This window comes from Periplaneta americana, chromosome 17 (assembly GCF_040183065.1).
Source record: "Periplaneta americana isolate PAMFEO1 chromosome 17, P.americana_PAMFEO1_priV1, whole genome shotgun sequence".
Lineage (NCBI taxonomy): Eukaryota > Metazoa > Arthropoda > Insecta > Blattodea > Blattidae > Periplaneta > Periplaneta americana.
In genome coordinates, this window is record NC_091133.1 from 114,554,405 (window position 1) to 114,580,016 (window position 25,612).

At 34.6% G+C, this 25,612-nt stretch overlaps 1 protein-coding gene across 1 annotated transcript in view; it reads right to left on the reverse strand.

Annotated features, from left to right (window-relative positions):
- LOC138692632 (ecdysone-inducible protein E75-like) overlaps positions 1–24,761 on the reverse strand; it is a 465,297-nt gene extending 440,536 nt beyond the window's left edge. The window contains exon 1 of the mRNA XM_069815695.1: positions 23,265–24,761. Coding sequence (XP_069671796.1) covers positions 23,265–23,520 — 256 coding nt within the window. The 5' untranslated portion in view covers positions 23,521–24,761. The remainder of the gene's footprint in view (positions 1–23,264) is intronic.
- Between the last annotated feature and the right edge of the window lie 851 nt (positions 24,762–25,612).

Genomic DNA, 25,612 nt, shown 5'->3' on the forward strand with positions numbered 1-25,612 from the left:
AATTATGGTATTTTTTTTTTCATTTCAGTTTTCATACTCTTTGCATTTAACAAAGCGGAGCCTTCTCATTAATAACTTCATAAATGCTTTCTCATTCCATGAGGCCTAGTCTCGAGACAACAATGCAATTGATAGTCGAAATGATTCACACATTAATATGACGCCAGTCAGTTGTTTGAAATTGTAATGAATAACATGTCATTACTGGGAATTGGATTCATTAGGAAATTAACACCACAGTTAAGCACTTCATAATTAGATTGTGTTAAGTTAACTATTTCTGTATTTATATTCTCCGCAATTTTAATCACCCCAATTTGTATAGGAATAATAATTTTGATTGAATTAAAATTAAGTTTAATATTTCGCTTTTACACATTAAAAAAGTTTCAGGTGAATCTTTTCCAAGTCCATCTCACACCGAAATCACAGATCTACAGCAACTGTTTTTAACACGGCCCCATTGTATAATTCACTGATATAAAGAAGCATCAACATTCATCATCCATTTACTAATTAATACATCATCGTTATTGTTGGAATTGTCTTTACAAAGAAACGTCATCCCGGATGGCTGGGCGGATTCTTTCAGGAAATCCTGCGATGCACATAACCGCTTAAAATATAAAAACAAATGAGGGTGTATCCAGCGAATAAAGATTACAAAGAATGGACACTGAGCGAATTTTCCTGTGTTTTGTTTCTTTGTGCGCCGGCGTTTAGTTCTACTTTCATGCGCTAGAGGTTAGTGTAATCGAGCACACGCTAAGATAATAATTCAGACACAGGATCCAAACATCGCCTACCTTATTGCATAATCCAGTAACGCTTTGCTTCAAATAAATTCAAGTTAACAGCTTTTCCTTATTTCTCAGTGACAAACTAGTCGTAATAATAATTGTTTATATTTTATATATAACAAATTATATTATAAAATAATATAATATATTATAAAATTATGTACCAAATTCGTTTAATATTTTGTATACAATGTAATATATGTATATGGTTTTACTTCTCATAGAAGTTTTGTTTTTCCATTTTCAGCGCTATTAAATCATTACATAGGCCTATTTTAATTGTTGTTGGGGGTCAATGTCTCAACTATCATTATAAAGAAACTCTAGAGTCTAGACGTTACCGGTATAGTTAATGACGGATTTATTATTTCATCGGTCCAGTTTATTTTATTTGAGTACATAATATACCTAGATGTATTAATTGTATGTGTTATATTTCCGCTGTGTCGACTGCTAGCTGGTGTGATGTCAGTGCCAACTCCAGGGAGAAAGCAGAATCTCACGCTCAAACTGGTTTGAAGGTCATTGAAATCAGTCCTGCTACATCAAAGATATCGACGCGAAGTGTCCATACTGTATAATATCTATACGCTGCATAACCGCTTAAAATATAAAAACAAATGAGGGTGTATCCGTCAATTTAATAAGCAAAGGTTGCGCTCTCTATTGCCACCAGTTAGAGTCTCTTGGAAATAGAATATAAGAGTTTAGACAATGGGCATACTCATTCTTATTGGTTGGATGCAACCATGACTTACATTAATAAACAATTAATAAATTTAGGTATACGTATGTACACAAATAAAAATAAATTGTCGATGAAATAATAAATCCATAATAATAATAATAATAATAATAATAATAATAATAATAATAATAATAATAATGTCCAGACTCTAGAGTTCCTTTATAATGAGAGTTGAGACATTGATCCCATCAACAATTTAAATATATAATGATTTAATAACACTGAAAATTGAAAAACAGATCTCCTACGAGAAGTAAAACCTTATGTCTATATATTTTATACAAATATTAAAAAATTTGATACATAATTTGATGATATATTTAATTATTTTATAATACAATTTATTATATATAATACCAGGGGCGATTTCTCAGGGCATGCTATGCTTGCTGCGCAAGCCCAATATTTTCGTAGAATGTATATTTCTCAAAATGGGATTACGTACATTAAAATTTATTTTCTTTTTGGAATATTGTATAAGCGTAATACCATCCGCAGGCTGCACACCGCAAGTATCGCAACGCTTGCTCGTTTCTCGGAGCTACAGAAAAGACGTAGAAACAGCGAGAATATGATGCGCGCGCAAGTGCCTTCCTCCTTAGTCCGTCCTAGGCGCACATGCTTCTGTTATGTGTTGGTTGAAGCTCTGGTTCGAGAGCTACACCAACGACTACTTAACGTTACACAGAGCAGTATTGACAGCGGGAATGTGCTGCGATTTGCGAGTGCAATGTAATTGTATTAGCTGCTGCATGTATTATTAATTCTTAAACATTAATTTGAAGCATTGCAATGAGTTCGGAATTGTGTTTATTGAAACCTTATTATTAAATCCATTTTCCCGAAGGACTATTCAAGAGAAGACAGACATAGGGAATATGTGCGCTCGTTCTGTGCAGCTCAATACAACAATATGCATTGGCTGGCAGGGTCGAAAAAACTAAATAAACTGTTTTGTTGGCCATGTTTGTTATATTATATCGAACTCCTACATCTGATAAGCGAATATTATCCATGACTTATAATGATTTCATAATTATAAAATAAATTGTTTATGTGGGTCTGATTATTTTTATTAATTATGAATTATTATATCCTCCCATCTTCCCCTATGAATAAAAAAGCAAGCCTAACTTTCGTGACTAGCATTCGCCCCTGTATAATACTATTATTACAGCTAGTTTATTACTGAGGACTAAAGAAAACCTGTTAACTTGTACAGTATTTACTGGAAGCAAAGACGCAAAGCCGTTGTAAGTGCTTACTGGATTATGCAACACGGTAGATGATGTTTGGATCCTGTTCTCAGCTCATTCAATTATTATCAGGGAACTCTACCACCAACACCAAAACCCCCACCAATTGTTTCAGTTTCTTTGACTGGTATCACAAAATAAATGCTTAATTAAGGTACTTATCTACCCTTGGGAGAAAAATTTGCAATTTTTATCCAATTTTGAATAACTCATTTTTCTCTGATTACTTGACAAAAAATTAAGGATTTTTCCATACAAAATAAACCCTTTAAAAATTTTTGGGAGGGCTGGGGGGGGGGGGTAATTTTTTAAAGCGAAAACTGAAATTTGTTTGTTTTAGTCCTTGGCTCACAATTTTTACGTTAGAATAAAATTTTTTTCACTATCTTACTCATAAAAGAACACAGAATAGCCTAAGTTCTAAAATAGTTTTTCCTTGTGTTATCCCATTAAGGAAAAATGCCATTGTATTTTTTTTTAATTTCTAACATAAAAAAGTAATTTAAGATCTTGGAGTTTTAAATTCACATTCTTAAGCAGTATGACATTGTTTGTAGTTTGACACTTAGCTACGTTAATCAGCTCCATTTTGGTGCAAGAATGATGAAAATATCTCAATTCTAAGTGCACTTTGTGTAACATTAATGTTATAAAATGCTGTAAAACTAAACAATATACAGAAACATCATATACATCCTGAGCGTATGAAAAATTGTAAAACCAAACACACAGCTTTGTGACTGTATGAAAAATAATACAGTTAAACTCTACCGCCTAATTGAAATTGTTATTACAGGAAAAATATATAAAATTGACAGAATGTGACGAATTGACACATGCAGAACTGCACTTTCGGTAAAAGAAGTGTGTTTCCGGTCAACAAAAAAACTCAGCTAATTAAATATAAACAAATATCATAGAAACAAAATTGATATATATTTTTTTTAAATAAAAACTTCAAGCTTTCAGATGACATAAAAAATATTTTTGAAGGAAAATAAAAAATTAAGGGTAGATGAGGATCTTAATATTTAGAGCTTTAAATATTTTCATGACTGTTCTTAATGTAACAGATAACTAGAGAAATAAAATACGCACGGTCTTACTAATAAAAACTCTATATACAGACGTTTAACTGTATTATACTTATATACAATGAGTAGCTCGTTTATACGTCGTGTGTAAATTCCTTACTAATAATCACTACATATGTCGTGTATAACAGTATAACTGTTACACAGCTACGTCATAGTTTCGTCATTACTTCGTTACGAAAGGTAATAGAATATCTGAGGTTCTCTATTGCATCCAGTAGAGCGCTCTAGTGTGGCGTGTTAAGTATCGATAGTACAACTGGCTCTAATCGATGACCACAGTATATTTTGGTCATAGAGTACAAGCTACAGCAATATTATTTTGTGCTCTTTGGTATGTTCTTCTCTGGTTACATAAAATGACAGTCGATACGAACAGCTGTTTGAAGGGCGGCCATTTTTTCTCTATATACAACGCTTAAACAAGGGGTTTCGTGTATATAACTACTGCAAAGCAATTCCCATTGTATAGTTACAGGCTGTTTATACATCCATCGCTTATGCATTCTTTATTAGTAAAGTTTTCAGTCTCAACTCTGCATAAGTCTCGTACAAAAACTATACACGGTTTATTAGTATGACTGTCAGACTATACTTCTCTGAAAAGAGTGAAATAAAGTATTTTACTTCACTGCGAAAAAGAAAGACCTCGTCAGACACTAAATTATACTCAATAATGAAAATGCCTATGAAGGTGTTGCGAAAAAATAGTTTATTAATTATTTCTCCCGCTTAATTCTAAAAGTCAGTCTTCTTTTACTTGTGTTTAAAATTAGAATGTAAAGGAAATGAACTTTTTTCTTGTACGTAGAGTTAATTACTGTTATTTACATGGCAAATGCTTCTTCTTTCATGCACTGACGTGCAAATGTCTATTATCACAGGGAACGGCATTTAATGTCCTCGGGGAGTAATTAAGTGTAGACAAGTTGGCAGTGGAATGTTGTACAAGACCAGGTGCGATACATCACTGATACGAAGTTGGCAACGCAACATAACTTTCATCTCAAACACTTTCCACCGCAATTGATGAACTAAATTTCACAGGACTTGGTTACGAAGCTAAACGAACAAAGTGCAGCACAGCGATTCTAAGGAATTTCAGAAACATCGATTAGGTGTTTGTTGTGATAATTGGGGTGGTTCTCCAGCTTGGAGGTTGGGCAAAAGGCTAACAACCCATCACCGTAAAATAACAGCTTTTTACGAAACCCCAACATAAGCCTCGGAAACTAGCTCGATTATCCATGTTGAATCTTTCGTACTCTACTTTTAACACTTGAATATAAATAGGCCTAATTGATTAAACGGCGATCTTACTCGTGTTAATTATGTAAGCATGTGCGGCTTACAGCTGTTTCGGTGCTACTTGACACCATCCTCAGAGCCTTCTGTGTCTCGACGTCATCTCAACTTCGCTGCCTGTTGTGTGGGTGCGTTCGTGTGATGAAGAGTTGTGTCAAATAGTGTGTGTGTTCTGAAATTAATCTGTGTGTTGAGTATTTGACACACTAAAACATACCCTAATCAAATACTCAACACACAGATTAATTTCAGAACACACACACTATTTGACACAACTCTTCATCACACGAACGCACCCACACAACAGGCAGCGAAGTTGAGATGACGTCGAGACACAGAAGGCTCTGAGGATGGTGTCAAGTAGCACCAAAACAGCTGTAAGCCGCACATACTTACATAATTAACACGAGTAAGATCGCCATTTAATCAATTATTTAGCTCGATTAATTAAATTGTGTCTCAGTGAAACGTACAGCAGAGTCCATTTAGGCCAGTTTCTTTCGGATGCTTTTCCAATTCACTGCGGACGAAAACAAGGAGATGCACTATCACCTTTACTTTTTTTAATTTGCTCTATAATATGCCATTAGGAAAGTCCAGGATAACACAGAGGGTTTGGAATTGAAAGGGTTACATCAGCTGCTTGTCTATTCGGATGACGTGAACATGTTAGGAGAAAATCCACAAACTATTTAAGGGAAAACACGGCAAGTAAAGAGATAGGTTTGGAATTAAATCCAGAAAAGACAAAGTATATGACTATGTCTCGTGACCAGAACATAGTACGAAATGAAAATATAAAAACTGGAATTTTATCCTTTGAAGAGGTGGAAAAGTTCAAATATCTTGGAGCAACAGTAACAAATATAAATGACACTCGTTCCGTTTTATTCGTAGAAAACTTGAAAATAAAAGCAAAATATATGTGGCTCCATAATAATAATTAAAAAGACAGCAACACGGCGACTTCAATCACATAGCAGAATATGTAATTTATTAATTTATTTCTATGAAAATAATTTATTACGCCTCATAGGAAATGGTGTAAAATATTAGTTTTTCTACGCGAAGTAAATTACACATAAGCACATATTATAACATTTTAAATCCATCACATAAGGGAAGTGAGTGTTTTTTTACGATTCGTCGGCCGTGTCAGAAGATGTACACACTAAACATAAGGTGAGTGTATTACCAGGTCGTTATGATAATTTATCAACAGTTATCCAGATGAAATGGTTCAGTAATTTTCAATTTATACACTTGAATAGCGTTAAAATGAATAAGTTAGCATAGAAAACTCAGGGTTTTCAAGCACTCCCCATCAGAGGTCAAGGTCAGAGAAAGTAAATATCTCTCGTGAGCTGTATTACGCTGGAATTCGTTATATGTAGCATTTACACTTCATTTTGGGTTTAATTTCAGCACAATTTTGACTGTTAAATATTTATTATAATTATCATTATTTCTATTTACTCCTAGTAGTACTACTACTACTATTTATCTGTTTAAGTATATTATAGTTTATGCTACAATTATTAGCAAAATAAATAAATAAATAATTAAATTTGAATAAAACAGTTCATATAAACATGTATTCCATTTTCAGTTGGGTGTGAAGATACAACAGTTAGCATGTTAAGCATAATAAACCGTGAACGGACACGACAACGAGAACGAAAAGATTGTTAAAATACATATATTTACAGACGTGGACAAATTATTAACAAAATTGACGATTTTTATGATAATTCTGTTTACAAAATTTAACTTTTCAATTTAGACTACAGTTGACAATTTTGCATATTTCTATCATTACAGTAGATAGAAATATGCAAAAATGTCAACTGTAGTTTAAATTGAAGAGTCAAATTTTGTAAAAATATATCATAAAAATCTTCATATTTTGCTAATAATTTGTAAATATGCAGAAATGTCAACTGCAGTCCAAATTGAAGAGTCAAATTTTGTAAAAATATAAAATTAAAATCTTCAGTTTTGCTAATAATTTGGAAATATCCAAAATATAAACTCTAGTCCAAATTGAAAAGTCAAATTTTGTAAAAATATATATAATAAAAATCTTCAGTTTTGCTAATAATTTGTAAATATGCAAAAATATCAAATGCAGTCCAAATTGAAGAATCAAATTTTGTAAAAAATATACAGTACAAATCTTCAATTTTGCTAATAATTTCGAAATACGCAAGAATGTCAACTGTAGTTTAAACTGAAGAATCATATTTTGTAAAAATATGTAACAGAAATCTTCCATTTTGCTAATAATTTGTCCACGTCTGTATATGTAACCAATCACAATTAACGAGAAGCTTGCCAGAGACCGGGAACGTGAAATTTTTAATTTTGCCGTTCTCATTTCAGATCACAGCCTACTAGATTCTTTCTGTCGTCATCATAAAGCTGCTTGGCCGTCGAATATTTTGTAAGGAAGCCATGACATAATTTCTTCTTCATGCATCGTTTCTAACTAAATCAGAAATTCAATACAATCATTTTCAATATAATGCTACGTGTATATGCGACCAGATTACCACGCGAACTGAATTCTTAAAATATTCTGTGTCATATATTTTGAAGTTGGTTAACATGTGTTTATGTTGGCTGACTTGTACTGATGAGAGAACGCCATTGGTCAATTATTCACAAATAACACCACATTGCGTAATATCGACTTTATATATCGTTATTGACATGCATGTCGATATGCATAGTCGTTTCCATTCTTGGTTTATTGTGAACCAAAAATCTTCACGTTCACGTCCTTCGCTTCCCTTTCTCGTTCTCGGTTTATAGAGGACCAGACTTAGTAAGTGTTACATGTGACAATAAGAAAACACAAATGATTTAATGATTACATTTATTACTTATTTACATGGTATCAATACATTTCAACAATTCACTTTCCACTCTTGGCAGACAACAATAAATGTTAAGGCTGGTCCACAATAAACAGGGAACGGAAACGATAACGAGAACGAGAACGGAAATACTGTTAAAATAAATGTATTTAAATGTGATCATTCGCAATTAACTTTCACGTTCCCTTTCCTGGGCTCCGGCAAGCTTCTCGTTAATTTTTTTTCCCTTCGCTGTTATCTTTGGTCATATCGCGAGTTAATCTTTGGGTGAAATCCGAAGGCCTGTGCATTATTGTTGAGACTGGTTCTATTGTTGTGAACTAGATGGCGACTGTATATGTATTACTGATTTGTTATGAATATGATTTCGGTGATGAATGAGGCCGGTGATATTCAGGGATGTTGTGGCCCCAATTTCCTGGCATTTGCCTTACGGTTGAGGAAAAACCCTGAAAAACCTCAACTAAGAAATTCAACCGGACCGGGAATCGAACCCGGGGCCTCTGCGTAAGAGACCAGCATGCTGACCCCTACACCAAGAGGTGGTCATTCTCGTTAATTGTGAATGTTCACATTTAAATTATTTTATTTTAACATTATTTCCGTTCTCGTTCTCGTTGTCGTTTCCGTTCCCTGTTTATTGTGAACCGGCCTTTACTCTTTGAGGTAGTCTTGTTTTTTCATGGCAGCATTATTCATTAATGCCAGGGACCAATTCGTCCCTTGTGTTTGTTTTGTTTTTGCACGCTTCGCCTTTCATTCACCACCTCAAACAAAAATCAACAGGAGTAAGGTCTGGAGACGTTGGTGGCCAATGTACGTGACCACCGCGGCCGATCCATTATTCGAGGAATGTTAGATTTAGATGATGTGATTGACCTGGTTGGCGAGTTGGTACAGCGCTGGCATTCTATGTCCAAGGTTGCGGGTTCGATCCCGGGCTAGGTCGATGGCATTTAAGTGTGCTTAAATGCGACAGGCTCATGTCAGTAGATTTACTGGCATGTAAAAGAACTCCTGCGGAACATAATTCCGGCATATCCGGCGACGCTGATATAACCTCTGCAGTTGCGAGCGTCGTTAAATAAAACATAACATTTAACATTTAGATTATGTGTCTCTTCACAACTAAAATGTACAGGGGCACCTTCATGCTGGAAGAACATGCCCATTCTTGTAACCAGAGAAATTATAAACAGCTGTTTCTCTGCATCCATTATGAACAGTGATGTCCTCGGGCGATCTCAGAAGAGTGACTCGTACTGTCTCTTGTAGTAATTTGTTTTTTTTTCCTCGTCCTGCAACGCTTGTGCTTATATGAATGCTCTTACTCATATTAGTCCCTATCACCACCTCTAACATATTTATTATTCATTCTGAACACCCTGTATAAAATGAGTTCCCCGATTCTTCTGACGTTAATTTGTAGCATTATGGGAAGTGAAAGAGTTATTTTCAATATTTTATCTATTTTTATCTAATTTTTCTTTAGATCGATAAATGATCGATATAATGATTTAAAGAGACAATTTGACCATGAGACCAAGCAGTCTGGATAGAAGAATAATTATCGTACTTGCAACCTGAAATTCGAGGGATCAAATCCGGTTGATAAAAATCTTCAGCACGTCTTTTCTCAGAAAGAAAGTAAAGCCGGTATTTCCATGTGGATTCCCGATCCAACGCCTCGTGAATTTGAACGTATTTTCTTATGTTTTGTATGACAAATGAAATACGGAAACTTTGACATTGCAAGACAGAAAAACACAGACTGGAAACGAAATGGATTACAACAAATGCTGGCACATATTTCAGTATAATTTTGAACAAAATGACTTGAAACAATTATTTTTAAGAGTCAATTTATTGTATCTTACGGCGTTCATAGTTAAATTCGAACGCGAAACAAAATATGCTCAACATTGTAAGAAAATTAATCTGTTTATATCTCTTTACTAATAATTTAGTATTTTAATTGCATGATAAAATCTGTGGATTGTTTCGAAAACAAAACCAGATCTTTCCTAACTTGAATTTATAAATGGGATATCTGCATTTTCCAGTAATTTAGTGACAAGAATTTAATGCTTTATTTACGTCGAGAACGACTGACTGGAAGAAGGAAATGTTTTATTTCTTTTATCTGTTGTAGAAGATTTAGTTTCTTTTATTAATAATGCGATGAAGTTTGCGCTTGTATTAGAAACTTAATAAAGCTTTCAAAAGTCACAAAAAACTGTTTTAAGTTCCATTACATATTCAACTAAGAATATGAGTATCATTTGAAACATTATTTATGCAATTCTGTGCAATAAATAAAATTAAACAAGAGTACTGACCCTGATTAACTGGCGCAATGCATTTTACTGAGAAAATATTCGATGCCAAATTTAAGTTTAAATCTAACTACAGGACGTACAGGAACAAATTCCACTATATTCTCGTGATAATTTTAGACGAAATATATTTTACTTACTAGACCTTATCTTTTATCGCATGCTAAATAAAGATAATATATTGCAAAACGTTTTGTTATAGTTTGTTAAAACAGCTTTAACATATATTATAAAAACTTATATTTTGAGGTAGACCTATCATAGATGATCATTTAGATCCACTGCTCTAAATAAATTACATGTTCTTACCAGCGATATTCTATCACAGACGGCTTTATGGTTTGAATCTAATGGTTTCTTGCTTAATCAAGAAAAACCTATCAACATAACTTCTAGCCTAAATTATTTAATAAATAAGGGCAACAGACTCGACTATAACAAAAATTTCTAGGACTTTTTATAGACTCCAGTTTAACATGGGATAACCACATCGAATACATATGCACAAAGCTATCAAGAGTTTTATATTTGTTAAAGTAATTAACGATTTGCGTTTCTCAAAATTATTTAAGATGTACCTACTTTTCTTTCTTTCAGTCGATAATCCGATATGTCCTAATTTTCTGGGGAAATGGAACCAAAATTGGTAGTGTCTTGTTTTTTCAAAAGAAAGCCATTAGAATTTTATGTAAATCAAACTACTGGAACATTGTCGGCTACTTTTCAGACAATCACAGATTTTAACAATCATAAATTTGTATATATACGATCTAGTGCTTCACACTAGACAAAAATCGACAATGACTCATTCGTGGTCAATATACTACATGATCATGAAATTAGAAACAGTGAACAAATTAATATTCCATATTGTAGAGTACACAAGAGCAACACAAACTTTTCAATTATGGGGATGAAATTATAATATAATAAGCTCCCCAGTCAATATTATAAATTACCAATCAATAGCTTCAAAACTAGATTTTACGATTGGTTATTAAATAATCCTTTTTATTCTGTTGGTGAGTTTTTTTAACACAAACTTGTATGAAATTGTTTCTTAATAAATACCGGTGCAATTAGTTACAAATTCTGTAATTTTACTTAAATAATATATTGCACCACCAATTTATTTTCTCTTATTTTATTAAAACTGTAGCATAAATTAAATTGCTGTATCCTATATGATACTTCGTCAGTTTAGGATTAAAAGTAATACAAATGAAGTCTACTCCTGATTGGATGGACTCCAGGCAAAATTCCCTGCCAGCTGTTACACTGCTTTGTGGACAGATGTTTATGCGGGCCTAATCGATTGAGAGTGCACATGTCTCTTGCAGGAAAATGTCTCTTCAAAAGACACAGGCCTCTGACGGACAAGACAGAGCGGTCACAATGAGTTAAGTGTATTCTGAGAGATATAGCGGACGAGATATAGAAACAAGAGTGGTTCCTTCTAATTCTTAATATGAAACGTCATTTGAAGCGGAAAACAGGAGTGGTATGCAGATTTCCGCAAGTCAGTGATTCACACCCAAGACAGGCTAGCACAATTTTCTCGTTATCGTAAGTTTTTTTCCGGATAGAGTTCAAAAGTATTGGTTATAATATGCTATGCTAAGCCCACTATCGTTCAAGTATTTATAATGTGTAATGGATTTACTTATTTTATTTATTTATTTATTTATTTATTTATTTATTTATTTATCTATTAAATTGTTTGTGTTTGTTTTTCCTTTATTTATTTATTTATTTAGATCCACACCTGTGCAGTAACGGCTAGCACGTCTGGCCGCGAAACCAGGTGGCCCGGGTTCGATTCCCGGTTGGGGCAAGTTACCTGGTTGAGGTTTTTTCCGGGGTTTTCCCTCAGCCCAATATGAGCAAGTGCTGGGTAACTTTCGGTGTTGGACTCCGGGACTCATTTCACCGGCATTATCACCTTCATCTCATTCAGACGCTAAATAAACTAAGCTGTTGATAAAGCGTCGTAAAATAACCTAGTAAAATAAAAATTTATGTATTTATTTAATATTTATATATATATATATATATATATATATATATATATATATTTATTTATTTATTTATTTATTTATTTATTTAACACGTTGCAGTCTCTGAGGACGTATAGTCTTGAGAGAGAGAAATGTAATATTATAGTTATTTAGGTTTACATCAGAATAAAACGACATCAAAACATTCTTTGATCTGTGGTTGCATTCTGATTTTCTTTCTCTTTCTATTGCAGCGACACAATATCCTGAAGGGACACTATAATGGATTACACTCCAGCTTACAAATATAATACATTTCCACATCTACTACAGTGCATTGACATGATATACTACTATCACCACAGTGTGACTCCGAAAAGCTTATCACGATACTCAAGACTCTAACGACGGGCTCAATTTCAAACAATTCAATGCATAAAACTACAATAATAATAATGATAATAATAATAGTAATAATAATAATAATAATAATAATAATAATAATACTTACTTACTTATTTACTGGCTTTTAACCCGGAGGTTCATTGCAGCCCTCACATAAGCCCAGCATTGGTCCCTATCCTGAGCAAGATTAATCCATTCTCTATCATCATATCCCACCTCCCTCAAATCCATTTTAATATTATCTTCCCATCTACGTCTCGGCCTCCCTAAAGGTCGTTTTCCCTCTGGCCTCCCAACTAACACTCTATATGCATTTCTGGATTCGCCCATACGTGCTACATGCCCTGTCCATCTCAAACGTCTGGATTTAATGTTCCTAGTTATGTCAGGTGAAGAATACAATGCGTGCAGTTCTGTGTTGTGTAACTTTCTCCGTTCTCCTGTAACTTTATCCCTCTTAGCCCCAAATATTTTCCTAAGCACCTTAATCTCAAATACCCTTAACCTATGTTCCTCTCTCAAAGTGAGAGTCCAAGTTTCACAACCATACAGAACAACCGGTAATATAACTGTTTTATAAATTCTAACTTTCAGATTTTTTGACAGCAGACTAGATGACAAAAGCTTCTCAACCGAATAATAACACGCATTTCCCATATTTATTCTATGTTTAATTTCCTCCCGAGTATCATTTATATTTGTTACTGTTGCTCCCAGGTATTTGAATTTTTCCACCCCTTCAAAAGATAAATTTCCAATTTTTATGTTCCCATTTATTACAATATTCTCGCCACGAGACATAATCATATACTTTGTCTTTTCGGGATTTACTTCCAAACCTATCTCTTTACTTGCTTCCAGTAAAATTCCCGTGTTTTCCCTAATCGTTTGTGGATATTCTCCTAACATATTCACGTCATCCGCATAGACAAGCAGCTGATGTAACCCGTTCAATTTCAAACCCTCTCTGTTATCCTGGACTTTCATAATGGCATACTCTATAAGTCTAGAGCAAAGTTAAAAAGTAAAGGTGATAGTACATCTCCTTGCTTTAGCCCACAGTGAATTGGAAACGCATCTGACAGAAACTAACCTGTACGGACTCTGCTGTACGTTTCACTGAGACACATTTTAATTAATCGAACTAGTTTCTTGGGAATACCAAATTCAATAAGAATATCATATAAAACTTCTCTCTTAACCGAGTCATATGCCTTTTTGAAATCTATGAATAACTGATGCACTGTACCCTTGTACTCCCATTTTTTCTCCATTATCTGTCGAATACAAAATATCTGATCAATAAATAATAATTGATACGGCGTCGTAAAATAACCTACTTAATAATAATAATAATAATAATAATAATAATAATAATAATAATAATAATAATAATAATAATAATGTAACAAGACTGAGATTTAGGGCGGTAGTAGTAGTAGTAGTAGTAGTAGTAGTAGTAGTAGTAGTAGTAGTAGTAGTAGTAGTAGTAGTAGTAGTAGCAGTAGTAGTAGCAATAGTAATAGATAACCTTAATAAATATAAAATGCTAAGAAAAAAGAAATTAAAAAAATTCCGATAGTAAAGACATTGTCAATAAACTTACATGTAGGCCTATGGTGGAACTACAGTTTCATATAAAACGTCTGTGTCGATTTTTTTTCTTCGGTTTCTGACATACTTTACATTACATCATTTAACAGGCTGCATGTTTTTCACGACAGCCACTATCACTGGCTGACGTCACTTGTGCTCACCCTATCCAATAATTTTTAAGCGTACTAAGTTCTAATGTCTTCACCTTGAAAACGAGGAGGAGGTGGTGCTGACGGGTAAGGGCATCAGTCATGCGCACGTACAGCTTAACGTTTTAGCGTCTAAAATGTGTTGGAGCTTTAGAATCAGAGAACAACGGAATGTTGTACACAATAAGCTTATTTATAACGCTATTAGTTGCGCTTAAAGCAAAGACATTCTGAAGGTTTACCCATGGAAAAGTTTCCTACCATAAATCCACAAAAAAGTGCAAAACACATTTTAGTAATAAGTTAAAAAAATGCCTAGTGTTTTATCTACAAATTCATGCAACATGATGTTAACTATATTTCTTGGTTCATATCCTTATCGACAACCCAATGATGCCAATATTGGAATCATTTCAGAAATCTAATCTGATTTTTTTTTTTTTTTCAGAAAATATCCAATATTCCTCTTTTCTTAGGTCAAAATAGAAGATAGAATCACAAAAGAAATTTTTTTCGCATGCAAAAACAAATTTAGGTCAAAAAGGGTTAATAAAAAAGGGATTTAATATTTTGAGAGGAGATTGTATTTATATAAAAAAGTCTAATAAACAAGGGTGCGAAAAATACTGTCTTTTGGAAAACAAGGACTGTGAAATTAGTATTGTAACAACAATATATCTTTTAATGTGAGCTCTTTGTTCGTTTCTTTTACGGGATATCATATCTGCCTGTTTACTCTTTTGTTTAAAGCATTGTAATAAGAAACGAGAAATGAGCTCAAGTTAGAAGATATGCTGTTGTTACAATGTTAATTATATAGTCCTTGTTCCTTCGAAGATGTTAATTTTAGGACCAAAGTTTTGTTGTTTTTGTCAATACTACCTCCTCTTAAAATATTAGATCCTTTTTTTCTAAACTGACATTAGAAGATACACTGTAGTTACAATTCCACTTTCACAATCTTTGTTTCTTCAAAGGTATTAATTTTATGACCCATGATTACCTGAATTTATGAATACTACCTCCTCTCAAAGTATTAGACCGTATTTTCTTAACTCACATTAGAAGTTACAAAGATATTCATTTTAAGACCCAAGTTTTCTTGCTTTTATGAATACAACCTCCTCTCAAAATATTAGACCCTTTTTTCTAAACTGACATTAGAAGATATACTGTAGGTACAACTCCACTTTCACAATCCTTGTTTCTTCAAAGATATTAATTTTAGGATCCATGATTACCTGAATTTATGAATACTACCTCCTCTCAAAGTATTAGACCGTATTTTCTTAACTCACATTAGAAGTTACAAAGATATTCATTTTAAGACCCAAGTTTTCTTGCTTTTATGAATACAACCTCCTCTCAAAATATTAGACCCTTTTTTCTAAACTGACATTAGAAGATATACTGTAGGTACAACTCCACTTTCACAATCCTTGTTTCTTCAAAGATATTAATTTTAGGATCCATGATTACCTGAATTTATGAATACTACCTTCTCTCAAAGTATTAGACTGTATTTTCTTAATTCACATTAGAAGTTACAAAGATATCCATTTTAGGACCCAAGTTTTCTTGTTTTTATGAGTACTACCTCCTCTCAAAGTATTAGACTGTATTTTCTTAATTCACATTAGAAGTTACAAAGATATCCATTTTAGGACCCAAGTTTTCTTGCTTTTATGAATAGAACCTCCTCTCAAAATATTAGACCCTTTTTTCTAAACTGACATTAGAAGATATACTGTAGGTACAACTCCACTTTCACAATCCTTGTTTCTTCAAAGATATTAATTTTAGGATCCATGATTACCTGAATTTATGAATACTACCTTCTCTCAAAGTATTAGACTGTATTTTCTTAATTCACATTAGAAGTTACAAAGATATCCATTTTAGGACCCAAGTTTTCTTGTTTTTATGAGTACTACCTCCTCTCAAAGTATTAGACTGTATTTTCTTAATTCACATTAGAAGTTACAAAGATATCCATTTTAGGACCCAAGTTTTCTTGCTTTTATGAATACAACCTCCTCTCAAAATATTAGACCCTTTTTTCTAAACTGACATTAGAAGATATACTGTAGGTACAACTCCACTTTCACAATCCTTGTTTCTTCAAAGATATTAATTTTAGGATCCATGATTACCTGAATTTATGAATACTACCTTCTCTCAAAGTATTAGACTGTATTTTCTTAATTCACATTAGAAGTTACAAAGATATCCATTTTAGGACCCAAGTTTTCTTGTTTTTATGAGTACTACCTCCTCTCAAAATATTATATCCTTTTTTGTAAACTGATATTAGAAGATATACTGTAGTTATAATTTCACTTTCACTATCCTTGTTTCTTCAAAGGTATTAATTTTAGGACCTATGTTTACTTGTTTTTATGAATAATACCTCCTCTCAAAGTATTAGACCGTGTTTTCTTAACTCACATTAGAATCTTCTCCAATTGTTTTTATGAATACTAACTCCTCTCAAAATATTAGACCCCTTTTCCTTAACCCACATTACAAGATCTGCTTTTGTTACAAATCCAATTTCACAGTCATTGTTTCTTCAATTGTTTTTATAAATACTAACTCCTCTCAAAATATTAGACCCTTTTTCCTTAACTCACATTACAAGATCTGTTGTTGTTACAAATCCAATATCACAGTCATTGCTTCTTCAATTGTTTTTATGAATACTAACTCCTCTCAATATATACATTTTTTTTTCTTAACTCAAATTTGAAGATACGCTGTTGTTACAATTTCAATTTCAAAGTCCATGTTTCTTCAAATATATTGATTTTAGAAGCCACTTTTAGTAGATTTCCTTTCTTATTTTTATGAATAGTACCTCCTGTCAAAATATTTTATCCTTTTTGGTAACTCACATTAGGAGATAAGCTTTGTTACAATTCCAATTTCACAGTCTCTGTTTCTTCAGATATATTGATTTTAGAATCCATGTTTACTAGACTATTTTCTTGTTTGATGAAAACTACTTCCTCTCAAAGTATTTTACTTTTTTTTTTCTTAACATATTGTATAAATGCACGTTGTTGACAATACAGGTATAATGTCCATTGTTTAATTGAAGAATAATTATTTTCATTTAGTAAAACAGTTTATAATGTGGGTCAATTGAAGAAAAGTGAATGGCTGCTAAATACAAATTTATTGGAGTTGTCATAATACTCCATCATCCTTATAAAAACCTCAATAAGGACATCCAATACTAACTTCTTACATAAAAGGCCTATTGAAACAAACCAATCTGCAACAGGAATATTGGATGTTAAAGTACAATGTTTTAGAAATAATTATATTTTTAGCAGACTGATAAATTTAATTCTTACACAATAATATACAGTATATTGTATCCTTCTTAATATTCTACCACAGTCTACTATATACAGTCGCGAAGCTTGAGGTGTTTTTTTGCAAATCTCGTGATAAAGCGCTCCAAGCGGTTAGCAACTAGAAACAATAGACTGTCCATGGTCGACTTTTGACTGTGTCGTATTTCTATCGAGTGCTAGCTCGTTGCGTATTTCACATTGATGCTTGTGAAATGTTCGTTATTGGTTATAATGAAAATGTTAATGGCTAAAATATAATAATTGGAATAATAATATGGGACAAGGAGGAAACGTTTGTAGTGCTATAAATTGTAGCAACAGTAAGAGAAAGAGGCCAGAGTTATCCTTTTTCCGATTTCCGAAAGATTCAGAAAGGTTCCTGGGTTTCCACAAGAATGCTGTGCAAAAACAAAACTGTTAATTTGAAGTTCTTTGTGACTGTTAGAATAAATTATATCCTTAAATTTCACAATGAAATGTTTCAATCTAACCGAAAGGACATTAGATACCGGTTAAAGTTCTGTCACTTAGGCTGCTAAATTTCCAGAGAAATAAAGGTTAGGTCTACTTTTTTTGTCAGAGAATATATTTTTAATTGTAGCTATTAATTTTGTTATTATTTTTATGTGTTATTTAGTAAAGACGTAGAAAAATTAAGTTTGTTTTAATGAAATTTATTGATCACGTTTTATTTTCAATTCTGGTGGGATTGTTATTGCTTAGGCCTACTTTTTTCTTCAAAGGATATGTTTTTAATTATAGCTGTTAATTTTGTTGTTATTTTTATTTGTTGCTTTACTAGAGACGTAGAAAAAGTCTGTTACAATAAAATTTATTGATCACGTTTTATTTCCAATTCTGGTGTGATTATTATTGCTTAACCTCATCCCACTTTGTTAACTACGTAAGCCTACACTACAAGTACCGGTACACGTAAGTTACTCCATTAATTCATATTTCCATTATTATTGTTGTAAAGGGAAATGCAAATTAATATTTATTGGTTTCATAGTTAATTATCGCTATAATCTTGAATGAGTGAAGCTATTATAGTAAATTTCAGTTCGTTTTGCACAAACAAAAATTATATTAACTTATTTCTTGCAGGTATCTTCGAGTTTATGATGGAATTTAATATACTTCATTAAAATATTAAATTAACTTTATGCATTTAATATTTCAATAATGGAAGGAAGGTGTTAATTTTTCCAAAAGAACACGACAACGAAAGTGTAACATATTTTGTCGGCTGCTAGGAAAGAGATCTGCGATGATGAGGCGATAGTAGCGATCCTAGTGGTGGGCAACTACCCATGTTTACATTTTTACTACATATTGAGCTTCGCGACTGTATATAGTAGACTGTGATTCTACATTAAATTGATCAACCTGCTCATATGTATGGTAAAATTGAAGAAAATGTCGAATGATAGAATTCTCATTAGCTATATCTCAACCAGGGCAGGGCATGTAGCAGAAATGCATACAGAGTGTTAGTTGGGAGGCCGGAGGGAAAAAGACCTTTAGGGAGACCGAGACGTAGATGGGAAGATAATATTAAAATGGATTTGAGGGAGGTGGGATATGATGATAGAGAATGGATTAAGCAAATCAAGATTTCAGGTATAACTCCCTGTAAAGTTGATTTGAATAATTTCGAGGGAAAAATTGTTCCGGAGCCGGGTATCGAACCCGGGACCCGGTACGTTAAACCAAAGGTCCCGGGTTCGATACCCGGCTCCGGAACAATTTTTCCCTCGAAATTATTCGAGAATGGATTAATTTTGCTCAGGATAGGGACCAATGGCGGGCTTATGTGAGGGCGGCAATGAACCTCCGGGTTCCTTAAAAGCCAGTAAGTAACTAAGTAAGTAAGTACATCTCAACCAAGAGGTCATCGATTTGTGGGGGGTGCTTCAAGAAGAGCTGGAGAGAGGTTTGAGTTGAATTATATTTCATGTTAAAATTTGGGAGTAAATTTTCTAAGTTAAGAGAGAAGATGTAAGCATCACTTTTAGGAACATGTTTTGGCGGTCTAATCCTGTAATGTAATGAAAAAGAAGAATTGGAATTTAGAAAAGAAAATACCTTATTTCGTGGTAATAAAACTGAACTCATATCTTCCAAAAATGGATCATTTATAGACTAATAAAATTAATGGATTAAGTACAGATGTATACCATATTGTATTAATGATTGTACTAAAGCTAAAAATATTATTCTCATTGCCTCCTTAGTGATAAAATTTCGAAGTATTATGCATTTATGAATTGTCTTTCTTATACTTGTACGTACATAAAATCAATTTGTTTATCCCAACGTAAATGCCGATCTATAACAACTCTTAAATATCTGACATATAATTCATACATATAAATGAGAAATAAAAATAATTCATGGAAGTAATATGTAAACAGGGCGTTATACATTTTTATAGAAGAGAATAGATTAGTTCTGTTTACCAGGAACTGGAAAAAAAAATGACTGTAGAAGTTATAAACACATTTGAGACAAACTTGAAGGAATTGGTGCAAAGAAACAGGATCTCCTTGGTTACCGGGTACATAGAGAAAAATCAAGCGAGATATTATACAGTAATCTTCCTGATGTATAGAAATAAGTACGTTGACTTTAAACCATAGTTACAAATACTGAGAAGGTCGTAGTCGTCAGGCATGTTTTTATTGATTTCCTAAGTTTAAGTAATAGTAATAGACCTCTTATGCCCCTTTACATTGTGGAATATCACGTTTATATTTAAGACTGATCTCAATCGAAATTCGGTTATTTGAAGAGCTCTACCAAGAAAATCTATGTTCAATGCCGAGCAAATCCTGTGACTTGGATAGATTTTTTCCGATCGCTTGATTTATTTTTCTTTCTTTTACTGTACTGTTGCTCCAGTATCGGTAACATAGGCTCAAAAATAGTTCCTGCAGCATAAAAATGTCACTAAATGAAAACTATCCACCATCGAAAGAAATTAAAGAGACAATTGCCAAAAATAGTGTATAACTTTTAGAGTTTATGACAAAGATTAACTTCTGAGGACAACCGGTATATTTGTTGCAGTTTAATTACTTTTCTAGAAAAAGATAAGCGAACGTTGGATTTTTCTTTTCTTTTCAGGAATGTGATTTATTTCCTCTCGCATGTACAGAACAATATAATATACCCAAAAGCAATTCAGACGAACACATAAACAAAACCAGCATAAACATGTGTAAATGAAATGAAAATAGTGAAATGTTAGTTCAGCAGATTATTCAACAAAGTTTCAAAATTAAAATGAATAAAAACACAGTACTTAATCTTTATTTCAGTAAGATTGTGTTTAGCTCCTTGCAACATAACACTGCATAATACCAATGCAGCTGTGGTGGAACGAGAAATAGGAGAGGAACTAAAAAATTCAAAGAAAATCTAACGCAAAGATGCTTTCGCTACTAGAAGACTTACAGAATATTCGAGAATCAAACTGCAATCGATATGAAATTATGTAGCTATATAAAACAGATAATTCTCTCCAATGTTAAACGAAATAAATTACTTTATATCTGTAGTGGCTTATAGTGTATATGGTTATAATTTAAGAGGTTCCAACTTCGATTTCCGTTGATGAGATCCAAGGACCTGTAGTCCTCTTGAGTCATACTTGTTCTGTGACCTTGTGCAGTACGTACCATAACACTAACGAGTCCAATGCTATCTATTGGCACTCATCCCATGAGCTCTGTAACATTAATTATCATCCAATGGTCCTTTCATCGTTTCCTAGGTTGTCCCCTGGTTTGTCATTCCATATTAATTTCAATGACATGTATTTCATCTCCTTAACATGTTCTTTCTGAGTTCTATGATAAATGTTTAATGGTCTCCATGATACCGTGTAGATAAATATTGATTTGGTGTCATTCTTTCAGTGATCCAATCTTGTGAAATATAGGAGAAGTCCTAAAATCTTTATCTGCGTTGCTTCCAGAAGTTTCTTACTCATATGTATAGCTTGCTGATTATTGTTGCTTAGATCGCTTTTTCATCTATTTAACTATATATCTTTTTGTAACATTGTTTTAATGTATTTTCTAATTCAAGGATAACACGTAATAGATAAATGATAAATTTTATAGTATATTTATTTGGTAATTATTATACTTGGAAGAAAAGTCATTATTAAGTAAATACATTAAGCTTATAATGTAATGCAATACATTTAGTTTAATATCTATATCAGATATATAAAATTCTAACAATAAATCACTGGAATTTTTGTGAAAAAAAAAATCATAACATTGTGTGTACATCTAGGCTATAATATGCTTATACACTGTTTGGTTTCCTGTGTATAAAACAGAGGGATTAATCAATGGCATGAGAATATAAGTGTTTAAAACAAATGAAGAAATAACTAAATCAGTGGGCAATGTTTAGAAATTAGCAAGCTTCGAAAATCTGTAAAACAAGAAAACATCAGGCTTTGACTGAAACCATAAAATTGATGTTCTCTTGTTTTACAAACTGTCAAAGCCTGCTAATTTCTAAACACTGCCCAACGATTAAGTTATTTCTTCATTTCCTTATACATAGCTTTCTTGTGGCAATGTTAAATCCTAAGTGTTATACCCAGAAAAAAGACACGGTAGGCTGTATGTATACGCACATGTTGGGGTTCGAAACCTTTTTCGCAGATTCTGTGAAAACTGCTTGGAAACAGGTTTTGTCGATAATTTGTGTTTCTCTGGTTATTTCTCGATTCTAATAGCTACTGCCAGGCAATTATTCTATTCCGCGAGGAATAAATTTATACTGCTACTGGAATAAAAACCAAATTCAATATTTTTCACTACGATCGTTGACAAACATCAACTCAATTCTTTATTATTTTGTTATACACATGTTTCTATTTATTTGACCGTTATAGTTCAAAAGGCAAGTTCAGTAAAGAAATAAATAAAATACGTAATAGCTATATGTAGAGGAAACATCTGAATAACACGACCAAATAACATATCATCTCGTAATTGCTATGGTAACGAATTGTTATTTAGTTACGTGAAATAAATCATTGTAAATGTGTAGATTCTACTTCTGTTATGAAACGTGGGATATTGGGAGAGTGTAAACACGGGAAGCAAACGCAGTGCGGGACATTTAAATGGCAGGAAGTGCATGGAGTGGTAACGAGAGAGTTGTGGGGGGGGGGGGGGAATTGGAATAATGTACCTGCACCACCTTGGCCGACCTTGTATCCGTCATCTTGCTGCCAGCTGTTGTTTAATAAGCAAAAACCCGAAATTATCGTGCGTGACGATATGTGAATGAGGAAGGGGCACTTACCGAGGTCCGGAATGGAGCTGGAAGGTTCCTCGTGGTGGGCGCCCCTTTCCTGCTTCACTTCGCAGCCGCCATTGCTACGGATCTTGGGGGGTGGAGGCGGCGGGGGTGGACGCATCGTGGACGTCCCCGGCGGTGAGCACGTCGACGAGGACACCAGAGGCGGCGGCGCCGATATCACCGACGTGGGGATTCGGAAGTCCTTAGCATCCGGCATGTCTGTGGTAGACGTCGTGGACACCGTGGGGATGGGCTGCATTCCGAGGGTCTAGAAGGCACTGTTCACACAGCTACATCCATATGCACACGATGAGCTTCCACAGCCCAATTAGCAAGTTTTTCACGCCGGCCGCTGTTAGAAACTGAAAGTAGCGACTATGTTCTGCGGTCATAAATGCGAGATCGGACTTTCTCGTCTGGATTGTAGATCATTTATGTACGAATTTTATTTCCCATACACTTCGCCGATACACTCACACACTCGCTCACACACGCACACACCGGCGCTACAATACGAAAGTGAAATTGAAACTGCAGTTTTGATGCTCTTGAAAAGAGGAGTTCCTCTTTGGGGGGTTTGGCGGAATGCGCGTGCGTATGGCTCCCGCTCTATATAGAGGGGTTGTAGTTAAAAACTTCCCCCGCAATGCTAGGGGAGTTTTACTGTATAATGGGATGTCCTTTAATGACGGTGCTTCGCAGGGGGCCCCCCCTTCTTTCTCTCTCTTCCACTCTCTCTCTGCTTTTCACGAATTACGATGCACTACACTACACTTTTACCTCTGTGAGTTTGCGCTGATTGGACAAAAAAATTTTTCAAATAAATGGCGTTGCAGACCGACACCAAAAAAAAAAAATCAGACACAAATATCCTTGGCAACCACAGTAATATAAGCTAGGGATTTATTGCACAGGAATTGAAACGAGGGGGGTGTTCTGAATGTATGTACCACGTTCTGTAACTGACATTTCACCACTGTCACTTCCCAAACACAACACAAGATCAACAAAACAGATTAGTCACTAGCGAGAAAACAATATCTGTAGACGAGCTGGGCTGCCACATCCTACAGACGAGCGATAAAACTGATTCTTAAGAAGTTCTCCGCTGGCAATGTCAGTTGTTGACTGATTAAGGCGTAATCGTCACTGCATGTGTCAGCAAGCAGATACCGAGTTGAATAAACTAGTGACCTTCACACATATTCCAACAACAGCACTATGACGCTGTAAGAACAGAAAAGACGGACACATGTGATGGTGGGTAAAGGGCAAGGAGCTATCACTCGTGACACTGTTCCAAGGGCGATTGTTGCACAGTTCCAACAATACAGCGTAAGCGGTGGGCGAGGAACCGGCGGAGACCCTGTCACGGTCGGCCGACAACCCCCGAGCTCTCCAACATGACTGTCACTCGTGTTTTCACTCTCGTCGCAACAATGAGCCCTCAACAACAATGGAGGGCTTGGAGTAACATTCCCCGTGCGTGCGTCGTCGTCGTCTGTCGTAGTAGCGATGGTGGCCTGACCTAGACGACGAGATGTGCGCCGAGCCTCGTGCCCGCTCGGTCTAGCTCGGCTCCCGGCTCGGGGAATTTTCAGCAGTGCTTTGGCCTTGTCCTTGAACGCGGCTCCTGAACCCGGCGCGCTGGGGGAGGGGAGCTCGGCGCGCGGGGGGAGCACTCGGCGGACGCCCCGCAATCGATTGCGCTCGCTCGCAGGGCTGCAAAGCGAAACTCGGACACATTCATGTTTATTTCGGGGGGCACACGTTTTCGTGCTAATTGTTTACCGAAAAGGAGCGGTACTTTTCCACAGTTGGACAAGATAGCGTGGTACCAAAGGTGGCGCTCGTATCGGCCACGGCGTGGGAGTCGTTTTTAAATAGCCCGTCATTCATTCACGGAGTCCTCCTCAGCTGACAAGGAAACTCGACCAGCGAAGGTGACTTCATCTCCCATTATAATTGATCCCACATATTTCCTCCTCCTTGACACACCGCCCCTCTGTCGGTGTTGATTTCATTTTCCTCCGGGTGTGGAAATTGCCTACGATTTAAAAGGCAAGACAATTTTATTGTATTCTTACTTACTACTCACTACCTTTTAAACAACCCGGAGGTTCATTGCCGCCCTCACATAAGCCCGCCATCGGTCCCTATCCTGAGCAGGATTAACCCATTCTCTATCATCATATCCCACCTCCCTCAAATCCATTTTAATATTATCCTCCCATCTACGTCTCGCCCTCCCTAAAGGTCTTTATCCCTGCGGCCTCCCAACTAACACTATATACATTTCTGGATTCGCCCATACGTGCTACATGCCCTGCCCATCTCAAACGTCTGCATTT